The sequence below is a fragment of the Elephantulus edwardii genome, unplaced genomic scaffold (genome assembly GCF_000299155.1).
Source record: "Elephantulus edwardii isolate Elephantulus edwardi_28Jun2011 unplaced genomic scaffold, EleEdw1.0 scaffold01071, whole genome shotgun sequence".
In the NCBI taxonomy this organism is placed as follows: domain Eukaryota; kingdom Metazoa; phylum Chordata; class Mammalia; order Macroscelidea; family Macroscelididae; genus Elephantulus; species Elephantulus edwardii.
The window spans coordinates 780-13,677 of NW_006400821.1; the positions used below are offsets into that span (position 1 = coordinate 780).

The window sequence follows — 12,898 nt, forward strand, 5'->3', positions numbered from 1 at the left end:
GACATCCAAGCAGATAGATGCACACCTATGTTTATCGTAGCTTTGTTCACAATAGCAAGGAGTTGGAAACAACTTAAGTGCCCATCAACAAAAGAATGGATAGAGAAGCTGTGGTATATTCGCACAGTGGAATACTACACTGCATTGAAAAACAAGGAATTCATGCAATATTATTCAAAATGGATGATCCTGGAGGACATTATGCTGAGTGAAATGTCTCAGTCACAAAAGGACAAATACTGAATGGTGCCACTGTTGTAGAATGAGGCTGACATCAGGGTTGGGGTAAGACCGAGAAAAACTTGATAAATTATGTATGCTGCATTGAAACTGATGAGGGAGAGAACAGTTTAAAAGCGATATATGGTAGGTTATTATGGTTATCACAAGAGTCCAGAATTAAGGTTGCATAGTGGAGTGTACTCGGGGTGGTGGGGGGTGGGGTGCGGGGGGATTGTATACCAATGAAAGAATTTTTCTTTTACTTTCAGACAGAGGAGTGGACTTGGGGGGGAGGGGTGGACAGGGAGAAAAGTGCAGCAATGAATGAATGGAAATCCAAAATTTCTGTACATGTTCATTAAAATTAATAAAATAAAATTTTAAAAAAGAAATACCATTTGATCCAGCAATTCTACTACTGCGCTTATACCCTAAAGAAACCAGCACTTTCATCCAAGCAGATATATACACATCTATGTTTATTGCTGCTTTGTTCACAATAGCCAAGGCTTGGAAACAACTCAAGTGCCCATCAACAAATGAATGGATAGAGAAGCTGTGTGTATTTACACAATAGAATATTATACAACACTGAAAAACAAAGAACTCATGAAATAATACACAAAATGAGTGACCATGGAATACATTATGCTGAATGAACTATCTCAGTCACAAAAAAGACAAATACTGCACAATGCCACTGTTATAAACAGGGCTGATGTGGGGGTTGGGGGGAAACTAAAAAAAGGGGATAAATAATGTACACAGCATTGAAATAGATGAGGGAGAGAACTGTATAAAAGGAATATGTGACTAGGTATTACTGGCATAAAAAGAGTCCAGAATAAGAGTTGCATAGTAAAGTGGTCAGGGGTGGGGAACTACATAACAAAGAAATTTTTTTCCGAAGAAAAAAGTGAACTTAGGGGGAGGGGGCCAGGGAGGAAAATGTGTAACAATGAATGAATGGAAATCCAAGTTCTTTATAAACTTTCATTAAAATCTATTTTTTTTAAAAAAAAAAGGTATGGGGATAGGATGCATTCCTGATTTATAGCTTTTCTGGTTTTGAAACATGTAATGTTTCCTTGCTGTGTTCTGACGAGTGCTTCCTGGTTGAAGTATAGGTTTTGCATGAGCACAATTAAGTGTTCTGGGATTCCCATTCTTCTCTAGGTTAGCCAAAATTTGTTGTGATCTACAGTCAAATGTCTCTGCATAGAAAATGAAACACAGACATTTCTCTGGTACTCCCTTCTTTCAGCTAAGATCTACCTGACATTGGCTATAATGTCCTTAGTGCTTGTGCATCTGGAAGTTCTTTGGCAGTGTACTGTTTCTATCATTTTTGGATAATCTTCAGTAGGATCTTGCTTACATGTGACATTAGTGATATCGTTCAATAATTTCTGTACTCTGTTGGATCACCTTTTTTTGGAATGTGAGTAAATATGTATCACTTCCAGTCAGTTGGTCAGGTGGTTGTCCTCCAGATTTCTTGGCACAACCTAGTGAGCGCATCCAGGCTTCATCTGTTGTTGAAATATATCTATCAGTATGCCATCAATTCCTGGGGCCTTGGGGGTTGTTTTTGCCAATACCTTCAGAGCAGCTTGAACTTCCTCTTTTATCACCATTACCTCTTGATCAGATGCTGTTTCATGAAATTCTTCTGTGCCAGCCAATTCTTTTTGGTACAGTGACTTTGTGTACGCCTTCCATCTTCTTTTGATGCTTACTGATTCATCCAACATTCTGCCCATAGCATCCTTAAGTATTGAAACTCAAGGCTTGAATTTATTCTTCAGTTCCTTCAGCTTAAGAAATGCAAAGAGAATTCATCCCTTTTGATTTTCTAACTCCAGTTATTTGCACATATCATTATACTTTATCTTCCCAAGCTGCCTTTTGAAATATGTTCAGTTCCTTAGATTCTTGATTTCTTTCCTCTACTTTGGTGCAATTTTTCAGAGCCTCTTCTGACATCCATCTTGGTCTTTTCTTCTTCCTGTGTCTTTGTAATGATATTTTTCCTGGGTGATATTCTTTATATCTTCCCACAGCCTATCTGGTCTTTACTCATTAGTGTTCAAGGCCTCAAACCTGTTCCTGACATGGTTTTTAGATTCAGGTGGGATAGACTGAAGGTCGAATTTTGGTTCTTGCGGATTTTATTTAATTTTCTTATCTTCAGTTTGGATTTGCATATGAGTAGTTAATGGTCTGTTCCACAATCAGCATCTGGCCTACATCAGCTGATATTGAGCTTCTCCAGTGATTTTTTCTGAAGATATAACCAGTCTGATTCTGGTGTACACCATTAGGTGAAGTCCATGTGTACAATTGCCATTTGTGTTTCTTGTAAAAGATATTTACAATAAAGAAATCACAGATTGTTGCAGAATTATATAATTCTATCTTCAGCCTCATTTCTGTCATCAAGTTCCTGTTTTCTGACTACCTACCTTCTTCCCTATTCCCAACCTTTGCATTCCAGTTGTTCATTATTATTATTGCATCTTGGTTCAGTGTTCGAGTTTGTAGAAGCCCTCTATTTCTTCTTCTTTGGCTCTGGCTGGTTGGTGCATATATTTGAGTGATGGTGGTACTAACAGGTCTTCCTTGTATGCATATAGATATTATCCTGTTATTCACAACATTGTATTTCAAGATGGATCTAGATATGGTCTTTTTAACTATGAATGTGACCTCATTTTTCCACACTTTTTCATTTCCAGCATAGTAGATCATATGATTGTCTGATTCAAAATGTCCCATGCCAGTCCATTTCATTTCACCAATGCCTAGTATGTCAATATTTATGCATTCCATTTCTTTCTTAACAATATCCAATTTTCCTACAGTCATACTTCTCACATTCCATGTTCCAATCACAAGTGTTTTTTTTTTTTTTGCAACTATTCCTCCTCTTTGGTGATTCCCAATACAAAGGTTCAGTCTCTGGTGCCGTATCTGCTTGTCTAATCTACATGTGCTCTATTGTTCACAGGGGCATTAAGACTCTAAAAATAGTATGAAGAAGAAGATGGAAATGATGGGATGATGAAGAAGTTAGAGAGAGTTTGTGGAGCAGTGAGTGACACATTTGCACACTCCCACACCACCTGTTTGGGCATAAAAGCCCTCCTGGAGTAGGCTTAGATCCTGTTCCCCTTTTCCTAGGATCTTGTGATCCCACTCACAGTGCTATACTAGCTCTGCCCTATATTCTCTACGACATAACCATGTACTATAGCCCCTAGGTTCTCCCCTTCTCCATTGTTCTCCTTACCAAGTAACTCAGGCTCTGGGTTCTTCAAGAGAGGCACAAAAGCTCTATAGGCATTCTCAAGTCGAGTTCCTGCAAACAAAACAATGTGCTATCCTCAATCCCTGTCTCCTAGTCTCCATTCTTCCAAAGCCCACACTTATAAGACCTTAACATATAGGATTAGGTATTATTTTCATGACAAGACTACAGAAAAAGAAATGCATAGTAAAGTGGACTGTGGACTTGGGAGGGGATTGTATCACAATGAAAGAATTATTTTTTTTCTTTTCAAAGAGAAAATATGAACTGGAGGGAGAGGTGGGCAGGGAGGAAAATATGCAACAATGAATGAATGGGGGGAAAATTAAATGGAAAGAATATGCTGTAAAAAATTTACTTTGAGCTGGTATACCTTATTTCCTTCCCTTAAGTCCATCCCTAGAATGAGGTAGGGAGATATAGTAAGTGTGAATCTAACCTATTATCATAGAGGCAGTACCCTTTCTTGGGTCGATAAAAAAATAGTCAGTTTGAAACTGTTAGCAAGTGCCCTATTTTAAGGACAAAGTTCATGATGCATCTTAAGGGTTTTACTCTATCTCTGCAGAATACCCCCAGTCCTCTACCTGGAGCCCCACGTTCCACTCTACAAATGTAGTAGGTGTTTCGGGCTGTAAGGAATTTGCTGGCATAGTCTCCAGGGGTCTTCATCAGGAAAAGCAGCTTCATTGTCCCCATTTCATCACACAAATCGATGGTGTCTGAAGGGAGGCCACAGTTGGTAGAGAGTTGTACTGCCAGCCCAAAGGCGAGTGGTTCAAATCCACCAGTTGCTCTGCAGAAGTAAGATAGGTAATCTCCTCCCATGTGATTTACAGCTTCCAAAAACCATTAGTTCCAACTCAATGAGTTTTGAAGGAAAGAAAGTAAGAACAAAAAAGGCTAGTGATCCTATACATAATAGATTTAGAAAAGCTGTGAGAATATGAGAAACTTGTTTCTTGCCAGGAGGAGGGTTTGGGGACTGAGGATGATTACTCTTCCTATCTTTGGGCATTAATACCCTCCCCAAACTCCTCACCTGTTTTAGACAGTCCCACTTTATCACGAGTGTAATGCAGCAATAAGAGAACAGAGCAATTAGTGTTGACTAGAAACTGCTGATTATCTGAAAAGAGATGGAATGGGACATATGAACCCGTCTTTGGTTATATAATGCCTTTGATTGTCATTACTATGTACCATTGAGTCAGAACCAACTCATAGGTGACCCTTCAGCAAGTTTTCAAGAGGATGTCAAATGCTTAGGAGGAAATTGCTCATCTTTCTCCAGAGGAGTAGGTGGTGGATTCGAGCTACATGCCTTTGGGTTAGCCACCCAACTCCTTACCACTAGATCACCAGAGCTCCCTAACACTTATGATTACTGCCTTCAAATCTCACCACCCTCATGCACAGACTCCAGTGTATAGTGCCCCTCACCTCCATATTTGATGACGATAAACATGCTTTTAAGATTGTCTCAATCTTCAGAGAGAGGGTGAACGAATCATGTGGAAGTAGGTTGTTTTAGAGGTCCTGGAGGCCAAATAAGTCCATAAGGTTGAGGGTTTGGAAGGGCAGATAGATCTCATGGGCTGAGACATTCCAGAGTAGGCATACAGAAGAAAGTTATTGGCAGTTGTGGATAACCAGTATCCCTAGGGGTGGGGCCCGAGACTGCAGTAGAAGCATTATGAGGTCAGAAGTGGTATGTGTGGCAAAGGGTGGAGGAAGGATAAGAACAAAAGAATTTGGGTAGAGTTGTAAGCAATTTATTGGTATAGTAGCAGTTTCAGTATTAAGCATTAGAGAAGCCATTTTATATATTAACATTTTGTTCTGGCAGCCATTTTAAGAAATATATACCCCATTAATACATTTTGTTGAGTTTATGTGTTCTAGTACAAACTGATCCAGCTTGATTACTACTTCCTGACTGCATACTGGATGTGGCCCTGGGCCTGGACACCCATAAGAAGTCAGAAACAAGTGTGACTCTGGAATATGGGGAAATTCCAACTGCCAATCACAATGACCTTTCTGTAACACCCATGCCCAATCTCTGTAATATAAACCCAATCTCTGCTTCCCCTCAGGGTCAGAATGGTTTGGACAGTAGCTGACATTCTCAATCCAAGTAGTAAAAGGTTTGTTAATCTCTGGTACTGGCTGAGTGTTTAAATCTTGCTTTTCTGCCACAACATTGTGAATGGCAGCAATGTGATAAATCTAACTCTAAAGTAGATCCTTGAATGAGGGCAGAATATTTACAGAAAAGCAATTTTGGGAACAGTGTTGTTGTTATTGTGTACCACAGATTTGGAACCGACCCTACGGTGGGTTTTCAGAAATGGTTAATCCACAGGAGGAGATTTCCCATCCAGACCAGCTGGTGGCCTCGAACTGTATGCCTTTGGAATTGCAGCACAGCTTCTTGCCACTAGGCCACCAGAGCTCTAATTAACTTTAATGCTACCCCTTCCACAGCAAGAGTATACTACTTTTTCCTACCCTCAGGACCATGTTTCATTACCACTTCCTGACTGCATACTGTACATGACCCACCCTTATTACACCTTATTCTTCCCCTGTTCCCATAACAGATACTCTTTTGTTTCACTTTTAACTTTATTTTATTTTTTAACATGACAGACATTCTTCTTATTATCAACAAAAAATTATTTCTCATTGACTCAGGAACAATTTAAGATTAAATGGGAAAGGGTGAAAGGGACAGAGGGAAAAAGAATCTTGAGCAAAGAAAGGGCCAACTAAGGGAGATGGCAAACAAGCTCTAGGTAAAGATAGAATTCTCAAAATAGAGGTTACTAAATTAAAAGGCAGTTATTCAAAGCATAAAATTAAAAATTACCCACACAGAATTGAGGTGATTAGACAAAAGAAGTTAGCACAATGTGAGGTTATAGTACTCCGGGTTTCTGTCATGGTATCAGGACTCAGGTTTCAAGGTGTAACATGGAGGGAGCATTGCTGGCTGCTAGATGAGCCTCCAGGTGCCTCCCCTAAGGCTCCTCCCTTTAGAGGAATTTCACTGACTTGACAGAGCCGTTCACTGTAGTCTGGCTGCAGACTTTCAGCTAATCCCTTGGACACTCCACTCCAGGCCTAAAGATAGATATCTTCAGGTCAGAGGTCAATTAGAAGCAGGAAGTAAAAGCCCAGGCTCTGTGCCAAAGAAGATGTCACAAGATCTGCAACTGCTGTGATTACTGAAGGCCACAGACCACTGGATCCCCAATATTATTGCTTCCATCTGTCTCACTCAATCTATAACCAGTTCTTTGTGTCTCTGTCTAGCCAATTGCCTGTTTGGCCACATCTTGATAGTTCAAGCCCCCACCCTCCTCCCCTCTGTCTGTCTTGCCAGCATACAGTCAGCAGCTGACAGACTGGAGTCTGTGTATGGCAATGTTCTCACCAAAAAGTTCCCATGGTATTCAGTAACTAGGTCCTCTAAGCTCTTGAGGGTGGGAATTCGGGGCATTGTCCTAAGTAAAGAGATAGAAAACAATAGCACATTTCTTTAATAACACACATATGCACATGCACATGCACACACAGTTTAAAGGGAGCTCTGGTGCTTAGTGGTAAGGAGTTGCACTGCCAACTCAAAAGCATGTAGTTTGAATCTACCACCTGCTCCACAGGAAAAAGATAGACAATCATCTCCCATGTGCTTTACTGCTTCTGAAAACTCACTATGAGTCAGTTTCTACTCTATAGTACACAACAGTAATAACAATATATGAGATATACACACACACACACACACACACACACACACATAATACCTCATTCCAAGGTCATCTTTTACCATGAAGGTTCTCTAAGAATCTGTAGGGAAATCCGGTACATTCTATATGACTCTTTTCCCAGTTTTTCAGTCTAAAATAAGGTGATTCTATATTCCCAGTGCCTGTAGTTTCCTGGTATTGCCATGCCCTCTTGGATGATCTCTCATACCTTATTATCTGCACTTTACTCCTCAACCCTGCAATTACCCTCCTCTACAATTAACACCCTTAGTACCAGAAGTAAGGAAATAAAGAGACATACTGCACTGGGAAAATCTGCAGTTAGAGACTTCTCCAAATTATTTAGGAGTAATGATGTCAGTTTGAGGACTAAGGTGCATCTGATTCAGGTCATGTTCTTTTGGATTACTTGCTGTGCATCTGAGAGCAGGACAATGAATAAGAATGACAGAAAAAGAATTGATGCCTTTGTGGTGTTGAAGAAGAGTACTGAACATTCCATAGATGGCCAAGAGAACAGATACATCTTGGAGAGGATGTAGCCAGAGCGTTGTTTTGAGGCAGGAATGATAAGGCTTTGCCTCACATACTTTGAGCATGATGCTAGGAGGGGCTACTCCTTGGAGAAGAACATGATACTGGGAAAGGTGGAGGGTCAGCAAAGGAGAGGAAGATCCTCAGCCAGGTGGATTGACATGGTGACTGCTGCAATGGGCTCTTGTGTGTCAGGAAGTGTGACGATGGTGCAGGATAGAGCAGGGTTCAGATTTTTTTGTTCATAGGGTCGCTATGAGTCGTACTCAACTCAATGGCACCTAACAACAACAACAACTATTCTCAACTACTCTCACCTCAATTTTCTCTCATTGACATTGAGTCAGAAACTGAATCACAGATGACCTTCTATTGGGTTTTCAGAGGCTATAAATCGCATAAGAAGAGGTTGCCTATCTTTCTACTGCTGGTGGATTCAAACCACTAGAGAAGTTCATTTTTTTGATTAGTAGTAGCACAACTCCCTAGGGTCTACATTACTAAAGCTCTCTTCAATTTCCCGGGATTACCCACATCTCACCTTTCCAGCCAGCAATACACAAAAATGAGGCTAATAATGAAACCCATGGAGCCAAGGGGGATAAGTGCAGCTTCCAATGCAAACAATGAAGGATTCTCTATAGAAAAGAGGAAAGGAAAGGGGATTTACTATTTGTGGTGGCTCAACTATGTATCAACATTTGTAGAGGCCTAGCTTAATGCCAGGAACATTTCCTCTATTCTTGATCCTCACAACACCTGAGAAGGAGCAACAGCTATTACCCCCCATTTCACAGATGAGGGAAACAGAATTGAATTGAAAAGTTAATGATGTGCCTGAAGTTAAATAGGTAGGAAGTGACAGAACTAGATTTAAACTCTCTATCTCTATCTCTATATCTGGTTCCAAAGCCATCTTTACCATTCAGGTTCTCTAAGAATCTGTCAGGAAATCCTGTACATTCTATAGCCCTCTTAAATGTCCTTCTGTCTCCTTCCTAACCTTCGATACTCCCACATCATAATAACACACTGACCCAACCTAACAGAAACCTTGCTTCCTGTGGGTTTGTGGTTGAATAAGGAGATGAAAATACCAAATTTAATGGGCTTAAGGGACTTAGGGGAAAGGAATTGGAAGCAGGAGTGGCATCCACTTCCTAAACAACATGCCTCTAAACTCTATAAATATCGATAGTTGTAGAGGAGCTTCAGGCCTTTTGTTCATAGGGTCACTATGTCTCGTACTCGACTCGAAGGCAATCAACAACAACCACAACAGGGGTAAGGAAGGGAGTTCTGGTCCATAGGGAATTTTAAAGCTAACCTAGAGGCTGCACCTCTCTGGTGGTTCAAATCCACCGGCAGCTCCGTAGGAGAAAGATGGAGATCTCTTCCCATTCAGTTTACAGTTCCAGAAACCCAGTGGAGGAGCAACTGTAAGTTAGCAATGAGTTTTGAAAGATGGGTAGGGACTAGAGCAAATAGCGGTAGTGTTAATAAGATAGGGTGGGTTGGGTTCTTGGATTGGAATCCTGTATTAGGTTCATTTTACCCTTTAATGTATTGCTCCCCCAGTGGATTGGGTGGCTCCATTCACTCCAGTGCTGAGCACTGCCACAGAGTGGGTTATGGCGGCTTCGAACACGAAACATGTAGCGTTTCTGCCCATCCACACTAGGCAAAGAGAAACTGTGTCTGTTGTCCACTGATTGTTCCTTGGGGAGGAAGACCAAAGAAAAGTGAATCTTTATAAAAGAAAGGAGAATTAAAACAAATAGCTGCTCCCACCCCAAAATTATCATCTGATTCTTCCCATTTCCTACCTACTCTATTTACTACTCAAGTAACACTGCTCCTTTTACTGACTTGAATCTAATGCCTCCTTTCCAGATTCCTTTAAAGACTGCCTTATATTTACTTGTCTACTACCAGGGAGAATATGGGTAAGGAAAGTATAATGAAAATCTCTGGTGATGATAGGGAAACAAGGTGGAAAGAATGTGGGGGTGGGCTTGAAACTGGTATACAGAGGAACTAGGAGGCAAAGGCATGTTATTAGGCAGTCCTATCTGATTGAATACTTTATCCCCACTTGCTTGACTTTAGCTGCTACACTCTTTCCCCCTTATCACTCACAGTCCAGCTGTGGTCCTGATCACTCTTGTACTGCACCAGATGTTCCAAACAATGGTCCAAGTATCTGTTGTCCCAGCTCAGCTCTAGCTGGGATTCACTCAGGTTGTGAAGTGTTAGATTTTCCGGAGCCCAGGGAATTACTGGAGATATGTGTACATGTGTGGTCATTTGCATAGCCTAAACAAATCAGGGTCCTAAAGATAGTGCCCCTTATCCCTCCTCCTTTCCCCATCCCAATCCTCTACCTCTTTTCTACCCAAGTAGCCTTCTGGTGAAAGAGTACCACTATATCCCACAATATCCCTGGATTCTTGACCATCTTTTTCCAAATACCCAGATCCTGTAGTTTTAGCATCTGTACAGCCTGCCTCATGGATTCTCTTGGGTCTTGGAGCTGAATGACAAATGTTTGATACAGATGGATCTCTTCTTTTTGAAACCAACAGCCAAAAGCAATCTCTTCAGAGTACAGATAGTGACCACATTCCTGCATTTTCTCATGATCCGAGTTCTTGTACCTAGAGAAAAATTAAAAGTTAGAGGAACAGTGGGGAAAATTTGGCTATTACAGATGTCTACTAACCCATCCTCATCTCTCTGATTTATTATTTGCCCCATTAGAAAATATTGAGAAGCTTGGATGCTAGTTACCCTCTTTCTTGGTCCTCACAGTCTCTCTTCTCATCCCGCCCACCCTTTCTTCCACCCATGTGCTACCCATTCTTCCATACCAATAGTGCAGAGTCAAGTTGATAGGCTGGGACTCAGAGCTGCTGTTCCAAGTGCAGTTCATGTACTCAACATTGAACACAAAACACTGAACCTCTGGGAGAGGTAGGATAGAAGCACTGAGAGACACAGAGGGTATAGAGGTCAGTGAGAAATCTAGATTGAGGAGAAAAATGAAGTAGGAGAGGGGAAGAGAAGAAATGACGGTTAGAGGAAGGAGTAGTATATGGCAGGACCCTGCCCTTGCCAGTCTGCTCTTAAATTCTGTTCACATTGTCCAACGGCAAGGTTCAGATTTCTGTATAGCTCTTTCTCACCAGCCCTCCTCCCCCAGTCCCAAATTCCTCACCAGTTGTGATGTCATCATTTTCACTGTGAGTGGGGGTCATCAAATTCAGGCCCAAACCCAGCAGAGGTAGCTGCAAGAATAAGAAGGGTCTGAAGAGCAATGATGGCTTCAGCATGGTGCTAACTCAGTTCCCTGGGTGTAGTCTGTATCAGGAACTTGGGCCCCTCACCCATTACCCCTCCCCGCCCACACATTTCCTTCTGTCACAGCTTCCGGTGGAAAGAACCTTTGAGATTAGGGCTTTACAGAGGGTGTGGCAAATGTATAGTGCCACTCAAGCTAAGTAAGTCTCCTTGGGAGTTTAGATGTCACTGTCTAGTGGCATTAAGTAGAGATTATGGCTAAATTTAATCTCTGATTATCCACTTTGTAGGTCATAGGGGGTTGCACTGTTAATGCAAAGGCAAAGCCTCCCTGGTGGTTGAAATTCACCAGTGACTTACCAGATAGAAAAGATGGGTAATCTCCCACATAATTTACAGCCTTGGAAACCCACTGGAGAGCCAGGTATGAGTCAGTTCTGACTTAAAGACGATGAAGTTTGCCATTTTGTCTTGCAATTTTTTTTTTAAGATGACTGGTTATACAGTATTGCTGCAGAACCAAGCCTCCCCAGACTACCTAGAACTTGGGAAGGATCTATTCACCTCAGCCATTATCCCCAAACACCTTCTCCTTATAGTGGAGAGTCTGAACTTTACCCCATGTATTTTCCCACCATATGCTTCTCTCTTAGCTCATTGTTGTTATGTGTCATCCAGTTTGGACAAACTCATAGCTTACCCCCTAGAAGACTTTGAGAGGCACCAAATTGCACAGGAGGAGGTTGCCCCATCTTTCACTGGTGGAGCAGCCATTGGATTAAAATAATGTAACTTTTAGTTGTCAAGGAAACTCTATAGAAAATACAACATTAACTCCTGTGAATACAAATACAGCTGTCTTTCCTCTTCTCTAGTCTCCCACCTTAGCTACAGCCTTTTAAGAGTGGTGAGGGAGTCTGACTTAGAAAGTAACTCTAGAAATGGAGAAATATCACAATACTAGTCTCAAACTCCTCATCTCCCTCCAGATCTGCTCCCCTTCCTGTGTTCCCTATCTTAAATAATGATATCATAACTCTCTCAATGTCCTAGACTTGAAACTTTAGAGTCATCATCATCTTTAAGTGTTCTCTCAACATTCTGAAAATTCCACCAGCTCCGTATCTATGGTGTGTCCCTCTCAGCAGTCTATCTATGGTGTCTCTGCCAACTATCATTGCCACTCTGCTAAATCAGGCTTTCATTATGTCTAGCCACCATTATTAGAGTCCACCAACAAAAGTCTCCTTTTCGAAAAATGGTATACTCTCAAATCCACTCTTCATCATATTGCCACATTTACCCACCTGAAAATATAAAAGAGCTGAGTTGAGGTGCTACTTACAGAAATACTTTATTTAGCAAATATTTATTGAGCTTTAACTATGTGGCAGGCACTGTGATTAATTTTTGAGACTATACCAAATAAGACATCCTCATCTTTTAGGGGCTCATAGCTAAGAGGGGATGGCAAACAAACAGTACGATATAGTATAATAAGTTCTATAACATAGATATGGAGATGCTTCAAAGTATGTAAACATAGAAAAAGAAGTCATTCAATTCATCAAGATTGTGGAGGAAGGGGGAAATTAAGTAAAGGCTTGGATGGAGATGAGCTAATTTGAAAGGAATCTTGTTGTTGTTGTTGTTATGTGCCGTCGAGTCATTTTTGACTCATAGTGACCCTATGCACAACAGCCCTAAACCCTGCTCTATCCTGCGCCAACCGCACTGCCTCTGACACACCCAT

General features: G+C 41.1%; 2 protein-coding genes across 2 annotated transcripts; both read right to left on the reverse strand.

Annotated features, from left to right (window-relative positions):
• Positions 1-3,514: 3,514 nt before the first annotated feature.
• Positions 3,515-5,000, reverse strand: LOC102857683 (chromosome unknown open reading frame, human CXorf65; the record flags this gene model as incomplete). Its single annotated transcript, XM_006903447.1, has 4 exons — positions 4,976-5,000; positions 4,575-4,661; positions 4,120-4,254; positions 3,515-3,583 (listed from the first exon to the last, which is right to left on the reverse strand). Coding segments are annotated over exons 1-4 (316 nt in total), but the record flags the coding sequence as incomplete, so codon positions are not given.
• A 1,485-nt stretch (positions 5,001-6,485) lies between these two features.
• IL2RG (interleukin 2 receptor, gamma) lies at positions 6,486-11,177 on the reverse strand. The gene is given in 9 exon segments (XM_006903446.1): positions 6,486-6,523; positions 6,526-6,661; positions 6,975-7,044; positions 8,387-8,483; positions 9,401-9,563; positions 9,985-10,124; positions 10,318-10,502; positions 10,716-10,869; positions 11,063-11,177. Coding segments are annotated over 9 exon segments (1,098 nt in total).
• Positions 11,178-12,898: the final 1,721 nt, after the last annotated feature.